Source organism: Diabrotica undecimpunctata, chromosome 8, assembly GCF_040954645.1.
Source record: "Diabrotica undecimpunctata isolate CICGRU chromosome 8, icDiaUnde3, whole genome shotgun sequence".
Lineage (NCBI taxonomy): Eukaryota > Metazoa > Arthropoda > Insecta > Coleoptera > Chrysomelidae > Diabrotica > Diabrotica undecimpunctata.
This window is the reverse complement of record NC_092810.1, coordinates 98923717-98944675: the sequence shown is the minus strand read 5'-3', so window position 1 is coordinate 98944675 and position 20959 is coordinate 98923717. Positions and strand designations below refer to the sequence as shown.

Sequence of the window (20959 nt, the reverse complement as noted above, 5' to 3'; positions counted from 1 at the left end):
AGGGTTGGCATACTTTTTAAAATGTTTAAACCACTGACAAAAAAGTTTCCCATTAGTCCAGCCGTTTTTGGAACAGTAAATTTATCCAGGTGGTCCATTTCCTTTCAGAAGTGGTGTCATTCGTTGTCGTCCACAAATAAAAGTAGGGTAACATAAGTCCCTGTAGCGTTGAATGCACAAATAAATATAGTCCTTGTTCCCTTTTACCAAAAGTTACAGCTCCTATTCTCTTTTACCCCTTTACTACTAAAATTTTGTGAGTGTCTTGAACGGTTGTAATATTATAAATTATGTTGGGTGTAAATTCAAATTTTTTTATTTCTGTTTTCAAGGTTTTCGAAAAATGTTTTCACCTCGGTCTTGTTAAAGCCTTTTATTCGATTAAGACTAGTTGCTTCAGGTTTTAGCACTGAAATGGATGGATTTCTTCTTAATGATCCTTTTAGCCAATTTTTATCAGCTACCCTGTTTTTTGTGGTAAATGTGTGGGAAATATTCAGTATTTCTGCAAATTTAAAAGCAGCTTTTCTGAACTGTAGAGGTGTCAACCAGTAGTATATCTTTGCCAAAGTCTTCAAATGTTTCACTATGCTGACTTCTTGGTCAGGGGTGAAGATAGGTTTTCTTCCTAGACGTGAACCACACGTTATAGACTTTTTAAGTCTATCTTAAAGGGTAGTGAAAGGAATAGCATGATCCCTGAAAGATGTTCTAATAGACTTTTGAAGATTAGAAAGACTAGAAAGATGTATTATTTGTCAATTTTCAATGTAAATTTATATAAGTTATAAAACCTTACCTTTAATGTACTGTACTGAAAGCTTCAAATAAAACACTGTTCACAACTATATGATTGCTTATCTACGTGCCGGTTAAAATTATAACAAACAGACAACAAATATCGATTTGCCTACTATGAAAACAGAAACCAACTGCTATGCGCTTATTTGCATGCAAGGTACTTCAACAACCAGCCATTATGTGAAGGCCCGTCTCTAGGAGTAAAATTCAAATAAATAAAGTAAATATTCCAGTGACTACCGTTACCCGCTGACCGGCATTCCCCCGTTCTCCCCTATTTTTACAATAAGGTGTTTCTTTGGGTTTTAGTTAACTAAAGTACATTCGTTCAGCAAATTCCCAACTGTCAACAAATGCACGTATTGATATTCGTCCTCTTATTTGTCAAGAGGCTATTAATAATAATTTATTGCCTTAAGCCAGACGGATTCTTATTTTACAGGTCCAAACTTACCAGTCTGTTTAAATTCAAATTGTAGCGTGTTGGTGTTTATATTAATAAAATGTGTGTTATATGTTATAGTTATTGTTAAGTTATTTACTGGTCGCGTTATTGTTTAGAAATTGGTTTAAGTGTTTAGTATTAAGTTTTATATTGTGTAGTATCCAAAAATAAAGTATTTGTTAATCAAAAGTAAAAATAGCTTACGGCAATCACTTTGAAATAAAATTTGGCATATACATAGCTAACGGCAAAGAAAAAAAAATATTGTGCCGATGTGTGCTTTGCCATGGAGGTGAGTTTAACTCCTTTTCGGGTGTGAAAAAACATGCGTTGAAAATAAGTCCAGAATTGAATACACTGACTAATTCTAGGCAGTTTTTGTTAAAAACTGGTGGTTAAAAAAATACCACGTTTTTAGACGATTTTTCGCAAATAGCTTAAAAAGTAAGTATTTTATCGAAAAACATATTCTTAGCAAAAATATAGCTTATAAAAAAAGTTAAAAAAAAATGATGTACTTATACCTATATGGAGTCTGTAGACTCAGTAAACGCAGAGTTGTAGCTAATGAAAAGTAATTCAAATTTCAAATAGAAGATTTCAACGAGAAATACCAAAAAAATCAAGCACTTTTCGGGAAAAACTCGCTGTCGGGGAGAGTGCTCGGGGAGAGTTTTTGTATTCTTTTACGTTGAAATATTTGATCTGGAATTTGACGAATAAGAACCTACTTATCATTAGCTACAAATGTGCTTCTGGCTTTATACGTACGCCATTTTTTTTTTCTATTTTATAAGCTATATTTTTGCTAAAAATATGTTTTCGATAAAATATCTACTTTTTGAGTTATTTGCAAAAACCGTCTAAAAACTTGTTTTTTTGTTGTTGAAAAATGAACATACTCACTCGCAAATAACTCGAAAAGTATTGACTCAGAGAAAAAACTCTATAGTACAAAGGTTGCTTAGAATTTGTCACTTTATTCTATTCCTGACTTATTTTGAAAGTATGTTTTTCATCTCTTAGAATGAGTGAAACTCACCCCTAGGACAGAAACACACATCGGCACAATATAACTTTTTTTATTTAACATGTTAGTTTTAACTTAGTTAGTTTAACAAATGTCGTGTCAATCCAAGCTGTTCTTTGGGGACGTTTTATCGTGAGTGAATGGAATATTTATGGACTTAAAAAAGTATACAGAATGCAGTTTCCGATAACTTTACCGAGATTTTCGATGATGCTGGTTGTAATACAATACATATTATTTTTCCCTAGGCTATTTTAACATTCTCTTAATCAACCAAGTACATTAAGTTGTTGAAGATGAATGGAATAAAAAAAATGTCAAGCACTGATATAGCCGATGAACTCCTTGATATTGATTTAACCATAACTCCACCTAAAAAAAAACCAGGAAAGGGACATTTTGACGTTAAAATGAAGGAAATGATTATAAATTTATTTAAAATGAAAATGCGGGAGAACCCTACAATGTCGAAAAGCGCGATTTCTATTAGAGTAGCAGATAAAACAGGTACTGATACTGTTTCTCCATTATTTATTTTAGAGTGCACATTTTCACTTTATTTAACAAATATTGCTACTTTATATCTATTGTAGGCGTGTGTAGTCGTAGTGTATGTAGTTGGGTTCATGAATATGAAATTATGGGAACATTGTCGACACCAAAATCAGTTAAGCATCGTAAAAGTATTGTTAACTCGTTAGATGAATTTGACAGAGAAGCAATAAGAAGAATAATCCATTAATTCTTTTTTCGAAATGAAATACCGACAATAGACAAAGTTCTGAGGGTTGTTAATGAAGATCTGGTTTTGCCTAACTCCAAAAGAACTACGTTGTTTACATTATTGAAAGAAATAAATTTTAAGTTTCAACGTCGACAGTGAAACAGCATTTTGATGTACAGGGGCGAAATTGTCTTGTGAAGACGAGAATTTCTGCTAAAAATTAAGTCCTACCGAAATGAAAACTGCAAAATTTACTGCTTAGACGAGACTTGGCTAAACGCTGGTCACGCCAAATCTAAAGTATGGGTCGACAATTCAGTAACGTCTTATAAACAAGCGTTTTTAGATGGAATTTCTACGGGGCTAAAAAATCCTGCAGGTAAATGTTTATATGCTTTTTCACTTCAAGTAAATTTTAAAATAATAAAATTTTCAGGTAAAGGAAAAAGACTAATAATCTGTCACATTAGCAGTGAAGATGGTTTTGTTCCAGAACGGCTGAGGGTGTCTGAAAAAAAAGTGGGGTTTACCAAGAACAGATGAACGGGAAATGTTTCGAAAATTGGTTTTAAAATATATTGCCCCAATTAGAAGACAACTCCATCATCGTATTGGACAACGCCTATTATCATTTCAGAAAATTGGATTCCAGAAAATCCAAGCGTGGCTGAAATAAAAAAATATAGGGTTTGAGGACTCCATGTTAAAAGTGCAACTGCTGGCTATCGTTAAGGAACATAAGGGATAATATAATAAATATATCATTAATCAAATGGCAAAAAGCCAAAACAAAGTAGTGTTAAGGCTGCCCCCATACCATTGTGAGCTCAATCCGATTGAGCTCATCTGGGCAGAAGTAAAAAATTATGTAGCAGCCAAAAACACTACTTTGAAATTTGCAGATATGAAAAATATTTTTTATGATGCAATAAATAATATTAGTCCAACTACGTGACAGAAATGTGTGTAATACGTTTAACAAAATCGAGTCCTAAATGTGGAAGTTGGAAAATATAATAGAGAACCATATCGAACCCATAATATTAAATCCAGACGAAGACTGCAGCACATGTAGCTCCTCAGACTCTGAGTAATTTAAATGGTATATTTTTATGCTTTGATAAACTTATGACAATACTTTATTCGAAATGTTCACTTTGTTATGCATCTCTCAGTTAATGAATATTTTACTTAAGCATATTTTTCTTCAATGGAACATTAAATTTTGCTCACAATGATTAAACTTCAAGAAATTCTTACATTAATAGTTTCAAAAGTAAATATTTTAAAAATCATTTGACACAACTCAGTACGAACCTGTTTGGCTTTCACGTGCGTTTGTTGACAGTTGGGAATATTTAAAATGAATGTAGTTTAGTCATCGTCAGCAAATGTCTAGTCCGCAGGAACCCTACCAACCTATTAAAAGTTATAACTTTTAAGATTTAAAATTACTTTTTAATTTATGGTGTCTTAATAATATATGAAAGGACAGTTTTGCAGTATCCCTTGTGTTGAACTAGGTGTTTACCCTTGTTTATGAATCGATTTAACAAATAAAACCTACTCTCCCCTATTATTTACGTTGTATTATCATTGATATAATAAAATATCACAGATTTTGCTCTTACGTAAATTTTCCGTTTATGTCATTATATGCAGGAAGCTAGAAATTTAGTATATTTATATTTTGGTTCCTATTTACTTAGTTACTTGATTGTCTGTCCAAAGGTTTACATAAAGAGCAGCCTTTAATATTTAATATATACAAATAATAAAATATTTTGTATAAATTAAAAAAATATTACGCAATTTTTTTTAGATGTAATTAGCATTATAATAGATAAAATTTATCTCAGTATAAGTAGATAAAGGCGTTTATCTACTTATAAAGTTTTAGTGTTTAGACAATATTTGATAAAACTGTGCAAGTTTAAGTTACCTACAGACTTATTTCCTGTTAGTTAGTGTTTCTAGATACTACAAAATGTCATATATCCTGACAGAGGAAGTAAAGAACTGGATTCAACAATCCGTAGGTACTGAAAATTGTATTATCACCATAGAAAACACGACCCAGAAAGGAGAAGGTTACGTTGGAGAATTTATTTTTGCCAAAGTTGAACTTCAGTCTAGTGAAGATACAGTTAAGGGCAGTAAAACTGTATTTATAGCTTTAAAACGTAATAACAAGAATCCAGAAGTACAAAAACAAATTCCAGAAATGCACGAACTTTGCCGAAGGGAGGTTTACTTTTATGGTGTCATTATTCCCGCATATCAAAGATTCCATAAAATTAAAACGCTGCAGGATGATTTTTATATAGTTCCAAAGTGTTACAAAGCATTTTTGGAGAATGAAAATAATGTTGTTGTGTTAGAAAATCTTAAAAGGAAAGGTTATGTGCTGCAGCAAAGAGAGAAACCAATGAACTCTGTTCAAATCAAATTGTGTTTAAAATCTTACGCCAAATTACACGGTTTGGGCTTTGCAATGAGAGATCAAACTCCAGAAGAATTTAAAATGATTTCTAAAGATTTACATCCTTTAATGAAAGAGACATTTCGTTATTTTAAGCCTCTTTACGACAGTAAATCAATTGCTGTAGTCGACACATTACAAGAAGCTGGAAGAGAAGACTTATCGGTTAGATTCGAAAAGTTTTATAAAGAAAAGGGTCTTTACAATCGTGTTCTTGAAGCCGCCGATGCAAATATAGATGAGAAAGTAATTATTCATGGTGATTGTCATAATGCTAATATGCTGTTTCTATTTAAGGTAAATGTTCATATATTTATTGTTTATTGATATAGTATCACTACTAGGAACTAAACTCAACCTGTTACTTCTATTTAAAGTACCTATGTTCTTCCAGGGTGCTATTCTATCGGACTTGGCTAATCATAAGTAATATTTTAACTTTGTTTAACTCTGCAGTAGTTACGAGCGGACTCTCTTTCCATCAAAAACTCTTTTTTACATTTTAATAATTTCATTCCAGATCAGTTAGCGAGTCTAGGTACCTTCTGGCATTGGTACTTGCTGTATCAAATCTTTAATTAGTTGACAATATGGAGCAGTATTAAGATTTGTGGAGTTTGAGTCCCCATTAACTTTTTTACTATGTAAATGTACTATTTTTAATTAAACAACGTTACAAGTTTGGGTAAATTTAATTTAGACATTAAGCGTTCTACAGTCTAAATGTTTAAATAAACATTATTTAGGTACTATAACACACACACACAAACACACACACACACACACACTCCTACAAAATATAATGCAAGGAAAAATCCAAGGACGCAGAAATCCTGGCCGTAGAAAAATGTCCTGGATGAGAAATTTAAGAGAGTGGTTTGGCTGTACCACTTACGAATTATTCAAAACAGCAGTACATAAAATTAGAATCGCCCTAATGATATCCAATCTCCGATAGGAAAGGCACTCAAAGAAGAAGAAGTAGGTACTATAACAGATTACGAAAGATAACAAAAATGTCTTCATCGGCTAATAAAAGAATGTTTGGCTAACGGTAAAACTAGGAATTGATGAATTTTTTTTGTATCGAGTCGGAAAATATTCCTTAATAAGCGAGGAAACGAAACACTAAACCTAATAATTTTTTTGCAGCAAGATGAATCGCTGTGAAATTTTTTGCATTCGATTCCGGAAAGGGTCACGAAAGTTCTTCTTCTTCTTCATCTTTTTATATAGACATGACTCTGTCTGTTTTTCAATGTGCCTCCAGTAAGTTGTCGTTCTATCGTTTTCGTGGTTTTTCTACTGATCGTCTTCCTATTGGGAACCGCCTCTTGTCGTCTTTATTTGTTGTCATTCGGCTTATATAATCGTTCCATTCTACCCTTCTATTTCTTACCCAGTTTTTGATGTTCTCCACCTTGCATCTACGTCGTATATCTGTACTTCTAACCCTGTCCCATAGTGTCTTACTATAAATTTTTCTGAGTGTTTTTATCTATACTGTTTCTAACATTCTTTTTATCCTCTCTGTGCCAGATCTTGTTTCTGCCGCGTATATCATTATTGGTCTGATGACTGTCTTGGAAATTCTGCCTTTCGTTTTTTTTCCCGATATTTTTATTTCTCCATATTGTTTCATTAAGGCAGCCTGCGGCTTCTTCCACTTCGGTTTCGAGCTTTCCGTAGCTAGATAATGTGATTCCTAGGTATTTAAACTCCATGACTTGTTCTATTATCTGACCTTCCAGCTCCGATTTACATCTTAGTAAATTTGCTGTTGTAACCATGCATTTTATCTTTTTTGGGGAAATTTATATGTTAAATTTTCTGACGGGTATATTAAATTGGTGCAGCATACGTTGTAAATCATCTTCACTTTGAGAGAGTAGTATTGCGTCGTCTGCATAGCAGATTATTTTAAGTTGATTTTCTCCCATCTGGTATCATTTTTTCGTTCTTACTTTTTTTTATTATTTCGTTCATATTCAGGTTGAACAATAGATGACTCAGGGAATCTTCCTGTATTATCCCATTGCCAGCTTCAATAGGGTCGGTTAGTTCGTCTTCTACTTTTACTTTTATTGTATTTTTTTTGGAGATATTTTCGATCGTTTTGATTATTCCTAGAGGTATCTCTTTTGCATACCGTAAGTGGATAACGTCTTTTAATTTGACCTGGTCCAAATACCTTTGTAAGGTCCACGAAACATAGATATGTCGGTTTGTTGTATTCTAATGATTTTTCTTGCACTTGCCTCATTATAAATATAGCATCGGTGCATGATCTTCCTGACTTAAAACCTTGTTGTTCTTCTGCTAGTGTTAGAATTTTATTCAATTTATTTTTGTAATCACTTTGGTTGTAAATTTTAGTGTTATAACGAAATATTTTGCCTACCAGTTAGGGTATTATAGGGGGTTGAAAATTGGGGACAGAAATTATTGGGGCAAAGATAGGGCAAGCAAAATAAACGAAACTATTGTGAACGACTCTCAGAGTTTATTTGGAGTAGCTGGGTCGTGGGTAAGTTGAATGGCACAATGGGATTGGATTGGGGCAACTACAAAAATGAAACAAAGGGGTACTTACATTAATCTCCTGAACAAAGCTATTTAAAATGGAACGCTGCTTCGAGGACACTTCCTTCTGGATGAAGGAAAGAGGCTCTTCTTTCCTAAAAAAGGCAAAATAGAGGTTAGGAAACTTTTTTAAATAAATAAACAAAATGGTTTAGAGAAATAAATTAAACATTTATTGTCTCGCCTCAAACAGTTACAAAAATAAATGTCACAAAATACTGTATAGATAGTTACAGAGATATATACAAAAATAACAAAGAAACACTTACTATGGCCTATCCGTTTACAACATCCGTTTACAAGTGGGAGATACTACAAAACTACAATAAATTGTTAATGGGCTATAATCTGTGGCAGAAATAGATTATTACTAGACTTCGGCAAATATGCAAATAAAAATGTAGAAAATATGCGCATAAATATGCACGTGTTTACCCGAAAATATGCAAATATTTTACAAAATATGCATACAAATAAATAAAAAAATCGTAAAATAGTAACAATTTTATTTAAAAAAAAAAGTGTACATAACTAAATATTTCCTACTATTCATTAAGATTTACATTTATTTTAAGTAACTACATCATTTTTAAGTATGAATAAACTTATTTAGAATTATGGTAACAATAAATGACCAAGTGGTGTTCCCCATCGTTACAATACTTTTTTGACACTGGATATCATGGTATTTACAAGAGGAAACTTTTTTCGTATTTCCTCTGCAACTCTGTTTAATCCATGCGCTACACAAGTAACATGTATTAAATCTGGGAAAAATATTTTTAAATTTTGTCCTGCTTGCACCATATAAGGAGCAGCATCCGATAAAATAAGCAGTAATTTATTAGAAGGAATAGTTGTCGGAAGAAAAAAAGTTGCTAATGTTTCTTGTATAAAACGCGAAATTGTTAAAGCATTTGTTTTCTCAAGTTGCTGGCATGAAATAAGATGAGATTTTGGTAAGGTATCTTCTTTAAGAACACCAATCAATAAATGAGCAATATACTTTACTGAGGAATCAGTGGTTTCGTCTACAGATATGTAAAAATAATTATCTGCAGTTTCTTCCTTAATATTAATTAACACCGACGAGTATAGCCCGTTCACATTATTTCTTCTTAGAGACCGATCACTTGGAACATTAAGTTTGCAATATTTTTTTAGAAACGAACTAAAATTTACATTTGCTAATTTTAAAAGCGGTATGTTTGCAGACACTAATGCCCGACACAAGTCTTCATTAAAAGTTTCTTGCTCATCTAATTTTTTTGAAGTAGATTGGAAACATTTAGCCATTGAAGTTTGATGTTTTCCTCCTATTTTTCCTTTTTTTGCTATGTGTGAAGCAGTTCTCACATGTTGGTCCATCTGAAATTTCTTCTCACATGCTATCTATAAATAAAAATAAAAACCTTTATTTTAACCCAACCTTTAAAATATAAAAATATACAAGGTGTTTTTGGTTAATCAAATAACTGGTTTGGAAAAAAAAACACTCGCTAAGTGTTTTAAATGCAGTATTAATCCACAAATCAGTTTTTGTTACTAACCATTAGTACATCATATAACTTATTTTAAAATTCAACAAAAGTTTTTTTTTTGTTAATTCAATTACAATAAAAATAATTGTGTTTTAGAATAGCTGACTTCATAAAAAAAAGTAAAGGTGAAAAATTTTTCTAAATACACACCATTGTATTGTACCATGGACAATTTTTTCTCACTAAAGGAAGCTATTTTTTATTTAAAAACAACCTACGAGTACTAAATTTCAAGTAAATACGTTTATTGGTTTTAAAGTTATTGTTGTTATTAACTAAAAGAATTTAATTTTTTTTAATTTTAACACCCTGTATCTCGAAAAGTAAATAAGTTTGACCCCTCATTAACTATATCGTTTTGTTCAATTTTTTAAGAAGTATCTACAGTCAAACGTTGTAAGTGTCATTTGGAAACACCCTGTATGTATGAAATATTAGATATTTAATAGAAAATATTAGATACTTACAATTTTGCCACAGACTGAACAGTAGATTTTTCACATATCTATAGACAGCTCTTTATAAGGTTTAATCCAAGTTGAAGCACTGGTTGTTTTAGGCATTATAAAATCACAATCTTCCTTTTTTTTTACGCACAACGAGTGTTTACGCTTTGAATATCAAAACAAAAATGATTTACAAATCTGAGCATCAAATTAGAAATGTTTAGGTACCTAATTCAATAAACTGGGAGATTTTGGAAAATCCCTAAATTAGGAACAAAACTATTAGCCGTTTACCTGCTGTTAAGATACAATAACTTGTAGATAGATTTGGGGATTATATCATAAAATGCAAATGAGCGAACCCTTAGCGATTATCCAATAACTGAATGCCTCAGTGACCGAGACTTTCTAAGAATGTTGAGGGCTACTTAAATTGATCTTCTTTGAAATTGTAAATGTTTTGTACCTGTATAGATTACGTACTTAGATCATTTCTTGATTAAAATGACTACAAAATCTTATACAAGAATTGAAATAAATTGGTATGTTTAAAAATTTTCAAATACAGTATAAAAATCTGAACTTTTATGCACTTTATGCAAACTTTTATACAAATATGCCAAAATATGAAATATTTGCATAAAATATGCACAATATGCAAAATATGCAATATGCATATTTGCCGAAGTCTAATTATTACAAATAAAGAATTATCTTTTTAGATGAAACTATGTAGAGAGGTTAACCTTCTTTAAAAACAAAACAAAACTAATGTCAAAAAAATAATAAAGCTGGCTGTCTAACTAATGTCAAAAAAATAATAAAGCTGGCTGTCATCTGTCAACATTATATTTTAAAACAGAGAACAAATAAAATGACAGTAATGGCCACACCCTAAAATTTACAATAATACTTATTACAATTTAAATTGTTATGAAAGCAAATGATTATTTAAAAAATGTCTATTTTTACTTTGATAGTTTACATACAAAAGTTTCCTGGATTGCACTAAAGTTACTTTAGGTTTTCTGAGGTTAGGAACTGGATTTTAAAATATACTCTCTGCCACTCGAACAAATTCATCTCCATATTGTGAAAGATGCTCTGAGACGGTTGCTTAAGACATTTAAGTCTGAGGTTAAAACTGGCACATTGGACACACCCTGGAAACGGCTTCTTAAAAAACTGGAACCATCGTGGTTATTTTTAAAAGTTGTTGTAAGTGACACAAATCTCTTAGATACTTAGAAACATAGAACTAGTGATTACTCTTTTAAAACTGACATATTACTTGGAGTATAATTTACTATTTCAAACGAATTAGCCGGCTTCTTGATAAACTAAATTAAACACGTCTGCTCATTTTGGCCACTCTTTCAAACCTCACTTTAACTGTAAATATTAACTGTCACAATACACTACATCTTTTCCATAAAAAGGGAGGAAAAACAAGAAAACATTGCAAATTTGACGCAAAAATTGGACTAACTCTGAAGTTAAGCGCTCTTGACTCCGCCTCAGCGAGAGTGTCGTAATTATCTTTCCGGATGTTTATTTAAAACACAATATCGAGCGGCTTATATCAAAGAAAAATATCGAAGAATAGGCGTCCGTGATATAAACAAAAATGATTTTATATCAGCTCGGCGACGCAAAGGGGATTGAAAATACTTTTTGATATTTTAACACATACGAGGGGATTTCAATATATACCAAGGAATTTTAAAATGCTACAGTGTTGTGTTTAATAAATTAATTCCTCTGTAATTTTCCGGGTCCGATTTGTCTCCCTTTTTAAAGAGAGGTATTAAGATGCTTGATCTCCATTCTTGAGTAATTCTGTTTTGTTCTATTATTTGTTGGATTAGTTTTAGTAGTTGTTTGTTAGTAGTCTGTTTGTTTGTTAGTAGTCTGCTCATTATTCCTTTTAAATGTTTTTCGTTTTTATTAGTTCCTTTATCTCTTTTTTTATCCTATGATCATTCTCCATATTTCTTTTTGTGTTCCGTAGAAATCGTGTTCCATCTGTTTTGAGAACCTCTGCCAGTGTTCCTTTTTTATTTGTCTAACTAAAGTATTCGTTTCATTTCTGATTCGTTTAAAGTGGTTGTATGCCTGTTGTGTTTGTTGTGTTCTGTATTGTAAAAAGGCTATCTTCATTTCTTCACATTTTATCTTTACTTCCTCTCTAAACCATGGTATTTTCTTTTTTGATATGTTAGTATTCGTTACCTTCCTCTCACCAAGTGATTCGTTATCGGTTTCTAATATTTTATTCCCAGCGATCTTCTCTGATATTCTTTTCCTGTATAAGTATTCCGTGGATTCCGTATTTAGTCCTTCGACTTTGATTTTTGTTTGTGTTGGCGCCGCTCTCTTGGGTGGGAAGTATTTAAGAATGATTCGTATTTTACATAATACTAGGCTATGGTCACTACCTACATCTGCTGAGTTGAGGTATCTTACGTCGAATATTTTCGATGGATGTATATCTCTATTGGTTATAACATAATCTGTCATAGATCTTTGTCCGGGTGTCATTAAATGTATATTTGTGTTGGTCTTTATGGTCAAAAAAAGTGTTGTTTATTCTTAATTCGTTATTCGTGCAGAAGTTGATCATCAGTTCTCCATTTTTGTTTTTAACATTCTCGTTATGTTTTTGTTTAATGCCGGGTATTAGTTGATTGCCTATTTGAGCGTTAAAATCCCCCAATATTATCATCTTTCCTCTGACTTGATCAACTAATTGTTGTAATTGGTCATAAAACGCTTCCCTTGTTTGAGGCTTGTTATTTTCTAGGCCGTATGCTCTGAGGATGTTCAGGTCTTCCTTATCCATTCTTATCGTTGCTATTACTATTCTTTCTGATATATATTGTCACTCTTTGATGTGATTTTGGTACCTTTGGTGTATTAGTAAGGCTACACCTTCGTTGGTCCTGTTTTCTTTTGCTACTCCACTGTAGATTAGTATGTATTCATCTAATTTTAATTGACCTTTTCCTTTCTTTTTTGTTTTCTGTAGAGCACAAATGTCTATTTCTTTTCCGTTCAGCACTTGGGTTCTTTCTTGGTCCCTTGAGTTGAGTAATCTGATATTCCAAGTAGTAATTATCATATGGGTTTTGGATGTTTTTCGCTTGTCCTTATTTTTTACCGTAGTCGTCTTCCTAGTATCAATCCGATTCCGAGGCTGTACATTTTTTTTTGAGCAGTATTTGTTTTTACGATTGGTAGGTTGCTAGCCTTTCCAATCATCCTCCACATTTTATCCGGTCTTGGGACCAGTTGAGGTAACCGCAGAGCTACTGAATGCACCCCGCAATTACCACATGCAGTGTTTGTCGAGAAAGTTAGTAAACAAAATTCATGGTGGTAAAAGGGATTGCTACTCGGGAGTTTTTGTGGTCACTGAGCACAAATATAATAACGACGAAGGTCATCGAGCTCCTGGTGCATGGGGTGGACCACGTCTACTGTAGTTTTATATTATTTCCCTTCAAAATCAGTCGAAGGTCATTACGTTGAACGTTGTTAAACATAAATATTATGACAGTGATGTTTCTAGTACCCAGGTTGAACCTTGTCTTTTGAAGTCTTATGTTATTTTTATTCGAAATTAGTCAAAAGTCATTATTAGGACGTTTTCAAGGTCGATTAATAAGATTATTATGACAGCGATAATCCTCGAGCTCCCTAGAGTTCAGTGTGGACCTCGTCTTCTGAAGTTTTATGTATTTTTATTCAGAATTAGTCAAAAGTCATAAGTCAGTCATTACTTAGGGAGTTTTGGGGTTGCTGATCACAACTATCACGACTGCAATGATCTCTCAAAGGTATCTGGTGTCTAGAGTGGACCTCTACTCCTGAAGTTTTTTGTTAATTTGTTATTTACAATTTTCAACAGCATAAAACTTCATGAGACCAGGTCACCCTTGGCACCAGATACCTTTGCAACATACGCCGTCACAATATCCAGCTGACTCCAATAATCTAGGAGTAATGGGAGTAACTTTTGACTTTGACTTGAATGAAAATTACATTAAACTCCACCAAGTAGCTTATAAGTAGAACTATTCAGCGATCTTCAAAACCTCCGGGTAATGATTTTGGACTTATTTCGAATGAAGATACCGTAAAACTCCAGGAGTCGAGATCCACCCTGGACACAATGTATCTCGAACATCATCGTCGGTATCATATTTGTGTTTAGTGACCTCGAAAACCCCCGAATAATGACGGTCGACTAATTTAAAATAAAATAGATATACTTCAGGAGACGAGGTCCATCCTGAGCACAGGTAGCTCGAAGATCATCGTCATTATAATATTCGTATTTAACGACATCGAAAATCCCCGGAGTAACAAAATCGATTTCATTTCTGTGGATATTTTTCTGTAGAGTTGCAAATTTCTCATTTTTTATGTACTTTGGAAATGCATTTTCTTTATTTGACCTGTGCTAAACAGGTGTCAACTATAGGGTATCATATCGTCACCATAAGGTTTACACAATTGAAAACATTTATAAATCTGCAGTAATAAAATCAAAAAATGAGTAAATAATCGTAATTATTGTCTGTATATTAATTATTATTTAAATATAAATATTACTATTATATATAAATAACGTTATCTTGGTTAAAGGCTGGTTATGGACCTCGGAGGTAATATGAGATATCGACTCTTATATTGCTATAAAATCTGAGAAATATCCACCCGTTTTCCAACGAAATGGTTGGGGGTTCTGACAACAGAACTCGGCCCTGCCAGTAAATCCTACTCTTACGTCCTCGAAGACATATATGTCGCGTAACCACCGGGTATATGGCGTAATAAATGTGCGTTATATTGCAGCGGAGAAAGTGTAAAAGGCAAGTTTCTGGCGCCTTAAAACTGGAACATGTCGACTAAAAGGAAGAAACCGCGACAGAAAATCCTAGTCCCTCATCACCAGCAAAAAACTCTTTTGACTAAAAATTTTAACACCGAGCCTCGGAATATGGATGGAAACCAGGTGAAAACACCTGGCAAAGAAAAATACTTTAAAAAGTGGTACTTGGAACACTCAAGGCATGACTTACAAGACAATGGAAATTTTACCTGAAATGACAAAGCAAAAAATGGACATCATAGTGATCTCTAAAACCAAAAAGAAAGGCCAAGGAAATAAACAGATTAAAGACTACATTCATATATGGTCAGTTGTAGAGAAACACGTACACGCTAAATCAGGAGTCTCAATTCTTATAAAAAAATTGTTAACAAAATATATAAAAGCCTATGCGTACATCTCTGAAAGAAATCTGACAATAACTGTCATATTATCATCATCATCATCATCAACTAGCCTCTAACGTCCACTGCTGAACATAGGCCTTTTGCATGTTTTTCCACTTAGTCCGATTTTGCGCCATCTGAATCCAATTTGTAGTCACTCTTTTTATGTCATCTGTCCATCTCGTTGGGGGTCGACCTCTATTTCTGTTAGCTTGTATTCGGGGTCTCCATTTCAAAATTCTTTTTGTCCACCGGTCATCAACTGATCTTGCTACATGACCTGTCCAGTTCCCCTTTAGTGTTGTTATCTTTTAAATAACGTCTGCTACTCCTGATCTTTTGCGTATAGTAGCATTGGGTATTCTATCACGTAGAGAAATCCCTAACATTATTCTCTCCATTGCCATTTCCGCAACTTGTAGTTTACTCACTGTTGTTCTTGTGAGTGTTAGGGTTTCTGCGCCGTAGGTCATCACTGGCAAAATACACTGATTAAATACTTTGTCACATTGTACGGCATTGAAACAATAGTTGTTGGAGTCTATGCGCCAACAGAAGATTCAAAACAGTAAGATAAAGATTCCTTTTATGAAGAGTTCTCAAAAAGTTGTGATAAAATAAATAGTTATTAAGAAATAATACTGTTAGAAGATCTAAATGCCAGAGTAGGTTCTCAAATAGACGACGACGTGGTGGGACGGTACGGAGAAATGGTTAAAAATGGATCAGGGGACAGCTTAATTGAGTTCTGTCAACTTTTTGGTTTAAAAATAATGAATACCCAATTCCAACATAAAGATATTCGTAAATATATTTGGGAACGATCTTCACTCCAACAGAAGTCGATCTACTACAGAAAGATCTACGATCTAGACTACATAATAATAAAACAGAAATCAAAATTTAAGTGCCAAGACTGCAGAGTAAAAAGAGGATCTAACTGTGGTACAGATCACGACTTCCTTTTAGCTAATCTTTTGTGCCCCTTTTAACAATACTAAACACAAAACACTGAAAGTGAGAAAAACAATTATACACAGTACAAAACGGATAGATATAAATTGCACCTTTTATTCCAACCAAGTATTAAACATCTTTTTCAATCTAGATTAGAAAAGGAACTAAATGAGATGGAAAGAAATGTGGATGTAGAACAATAATACAACAACCTCAAAACGACAATAAAAAAAATTGCTTATGAAGTATTACGAACAGAAAACAATGACAAAAAACACCACGAATCACCATGGATGAGAGAAAATGTCAAAAAAAAGTTACAAGAAAAAGACAAAATATATAAGAAACGGCTAAAAAATAAAACATCTAGCAATAGACTAATATATCAAAGGAAAAACGAAGAAGTAGGCAATAAAATAAAAGAAGCAAAAACAATTTCTGGGAACAAAAATGCGTCCAAATTGAAAATTTAATGGGTGGTTTTCAGAAAGTACGGAAGCATGGACAACTATCACTAATCTAAAGAAAAACACCCACAAGCAACGCATAAACTCCTTAAACCACTTAATTTCTATAGAAAAGTGGAAAAATCACTATAAAAATTTACTCCAACAGGTTAGATTGGAATATATGGGAGAGAAATACAGTATGGAGAGACAAAGAAATAGTAACATTAATACTACTAATAACGCGGTCCGTACTGCGTTAATTAAAATGAAAAACGGGCGATCTCCAGGACCTGGACTTTTCTAATTAATCAATGCTGCCAACAAATTAAAGTACCGTCTGAATGAAAAACCGCTCATCAAGCGTCCATCTTTAAAAAGGATAATAGAAAAGATCCTAACTGCTACAGAGGATTGAGTGTCCTACCTACTTTCGGGAGATTGTTTGGAAAGATAACAAATGGAAAAATACAAGATGATGTAGGACATCTAATTAGCGAAGACCAAAGTGGATTTACGCCTGGTAGATCTTGCACTGATAACTTGTATATACTCCAATAATTAATAGAAAAAAGAATATCGGATACCGAAGTACATCTAGCCTTCATCGACCTAGAAAAGGCGTATGATACAGGTCCAAGACTTAAATTGTGGCAAGCTTTACAACTCGGCATTAGTCCACACCTTTTAGGAAAAATCACAGAACTATACAGGGATAACACTACTTACCTAAAAATCGGAAATAGACTATAAGAGCCAATAAAAATAACTAAAGGACTAAGACAAGGATGCAGTATGTCACCCTTACTGTTTAATTTATATATTAAGGCAGCCCTCCAAAATTGGAAAAACCACTGCCAGGGAATGAGGTAAAATGGGGGTTACAAGTCAGCATGAAGAAAACTTAGTAGAATATTTAGTTATCAATTCAAATGCAAGGTTTGAAGTGTTGATAGACGGGGACGTGGAAATCAAACAAGTGAAAAAATTTAAATATTTAGGTGCACTCATTGATAAGAATAGCTTGAGACAAAACGAAATTTAACACCGAATTAATCAGGGACGTCAAATTTTAGGATTCTTTGTTATGGCTCTGAAGTACATACAATTAATGCAGACCTGAAGAAAAGATTTTTGGCAGTTGATATGGATTATTTGAGAAGAAGTACTAGAACATTAAGACTAAAAAGGAAGACCAACAAATCTATAAGAAATAACATAAATGATACAGAAACAGTAATTGACAGAATAGAAAGAAGAGGTCTAAAATGGTTTGGACACTTATTGAGAATGTCTGATGAACGTTGGCCCCAAAAACTTCACAGATGGAAACCCCTGGAAAAAGAAAAAGAGGTAGACCTCGACGCTGATGGAATAAAGGAATTAGAAGAGCGATGAAATTAAGAGGTTTGGATGAGGAGCATGCCTTGGACCGGGTGGATACAAAGAAATACCAGAAGATGACCAATGGTAGTTTTTTATTCAATGCTAAATTAATATTGCAGGCATTAAGGAAAATGCCATTTTTCATTGCAACAATCCCCATAATATAACCAGCAAACGATTTTTTTTACAAAGTTTAGCTAGACAATTAGTTGGTTATCACCTTCGTGCTCGTGCTACTCTTTCTTGCTTGCCATCATCAATTAAATTAAAAATAACAGAAATGGTTGAATCTAAAGATCCACTATCGCCTCCAGCTGGTAATATTGACCAACAAAGTGAACGCTGCAGTTACTTTTGCGTGCGTCTTTTTTCCACTAAGTATATTTATTTTTGCCAATAAAAAATGCTTTTGTGACAGGACATGCTTCCACTTCAATATCCGAAATATCTTGTTCGCTTTCTGAATTATTACTTCTTTCTTTCATCAACTTTTGAAGGCGTTTCTGCTCTGATTCGTAAGACGATATCTGGAATAAATAAAGTTTGTCAAACATTGCGTTACCTTCTAATTATTTGCAAAGATTATTTGTTTATAAAAAGAATTGATTTTGATTGTAAAATTATGCAGACAAAAGATTAATTTACACAGAAATATTCTAGGAATATAATGCTCACATCCTAACTATAATAATATAAGTTGAAAAAAATTTGATGTTACCTTTTGTTAATTAAATATTCCAATAAATATAAAACCACTGTCTGTCAATCCTCATTTACTTGTAATTTGGAGACAAGTTAACGTACTAACTTCTCAGTCTGGACTGTCAGTCCGCGCGTGTGTAGTGAAAGGTTAAGAATGATGGATCTACTACAAAGCACTGTTCTTATTTAAATAAATTTGCGAAAAATCGATAGAATACATCCTACCTACATTATTTTATTGTTCTTATTGTAGATGGAATTAAGAGATTGACAGGATGTAACTAGATGTAAAAGGACTACTCAAAGATAAACAAAACTTCAAGTAACATATTAAAATCAAAACGAAAACACTTCCAGATAAAAATATTGATTAAGATTATGTGCTTTTTAGATGGTTTTAATCCAGAAATAATATTACAGATATATTTTAGACCGACAGATTTTAATAAAAGTATTTTTGCGGATATTTCAATATGCGGACACGCAGTCGGACGCGTTTACTGATGAAACTTTTTGAGGCGCGTGTACTGAAAGGTTAAAATTTGGGTAACCTCCTTGATTTTTGTTAGCCCTTTTCGTTTATTCTTTAATTTCTTTAATAATAACTTGATGATTATATATATAGGGCTAATTAAATTTACAAAACTTTATTATTTGCAGGACAACGACAGAAGTAACCCTCAACATGTAGCTCTGATTGATTTCCAGATAACGTGCCTTCATTCACCTATAATGGATCTCTCATACTTTCTTTTCATTAATTTATCTAGTGAAGACTTTGCACAAATCAAAGAATTTTTGGAATTTTATTACAGCGAATTATCGTCTGTGTTAGCAGAACTAGGCAGTGACGTAAATAAATTGTTCCCAAAACATGTTATGCAAGAACATTTAAGAAAAATTTTTCATTATGGATTTTGTGTATCAGTAGCATTCTTAGAAATCATGTATATTAATAATGAAGATGCACCCCCTTTGATTGATGAAGAAACCAACGAGATAATGGGAGGTCTTAAAGAGCTTAAGTTGAAGTCAAGGGAAGAATATGTGAGACGTCTTGTTTCTATGGTAGATAGCTTCTTTAATAGTGGATATGTATAATGTGTAATACTAAAATAATATATTACCTATATAAAGGACTAAAGTGACTTTTCTTTTCTACTGTTCTCTATTGTAAATGAACTTATATTATTTGCAAACAATTCGTCATTAAATATACCAAATAGAATCTGTTGATACATTCGATGATAACGATGATAATAAAAAATAGCGTTTTATTGCTCTGATTTATAACTTTCCGTTATTGGCGCCAATTTTCTGTGATCGAATACTCGCGCACGGTGCAGAAGACCGGGTCCGAAAAAATGGATCAGTAATATTTTTTAATTTTCTTTTTTTGACAATTGTGTACAATTATATTATTTAATGAATATATGACCACATAATTTTGTAGATATGCGTTTGTTTCAACATTGTATTACTTTAAAGAAAAGTTAACTAATTTTCATTGTTATTCATTTAAATATACAAAAAACTTTAAAATTTAAAAAAATGCATTGAATATTGTTAAATTTGTTTACTAGGAACTTCAAAAAATTAATATAATACACCAAAAATCAAAAACAGAGATTAATATTGTAACAAAAAAACAAATAAGAGATATTAATAACCATTTTCATAACATGAATTATACAATGATGTAACATGTTCCAAACACAGATATTTTGTGCATATTTGGCAGTAATATTTTGTTTTTCTATTTTTCAACCAATGACAAACAGCACAGTGACCTTGAGTTCCAGGTGTTATGACTTGTACTTGTTCCGCTGGTAAGCCACATATCTACTTAAGCCAATTTCTGATGGTTCTGGGTAAACTGTAGACACAGCCCGTACTTTTTGGTAGTCACTGGTTAATAACATCGAGAGTTGCAGTAAAAATTCTTTACGTGGTATTTTAGATTCTTTATTTAGACTAGTATAAACTACAACAGAGTTTATCCCTGCTACATTCAACAAAATAAAAAAAAGGAACCGTGAGCCTTCGTCTTGTGAAACGGGTACAATTATGTTGCGCTCATAATTTATCTACCATATCTACTCCGCTCTTCATCTCATTATATGTAATTATGAT

At 32.7% G+C, this 20959-nt stretch overlaps 1 protein-coding gene across 1 annotated transcript; it reads left to right on the top strand.

Moving 5' to 3' along the window:
- Positions 1–4879: 4879 nt before the first annotated feature.
- On the top strand, positions 4880–19970 carry LOC140447789 (uncharacterized). The gene is made up of 2 exons (XM_072540647.1): positions 4880–5779; positions 19487–19970. Exons 1-2 carry the CDS (start codon positions 4988–4990, stop codon positions 19925–19927), a joined length of 1233 nt encoding a protein of 410 aa, XP_072396748.1. The 5' UTR covers positions 4880–4987; the 3' UTR covers positions 19928–19970.
- The last annotated feature ends 989 nt before the right edge of the window (positions 19971–20959 follow it).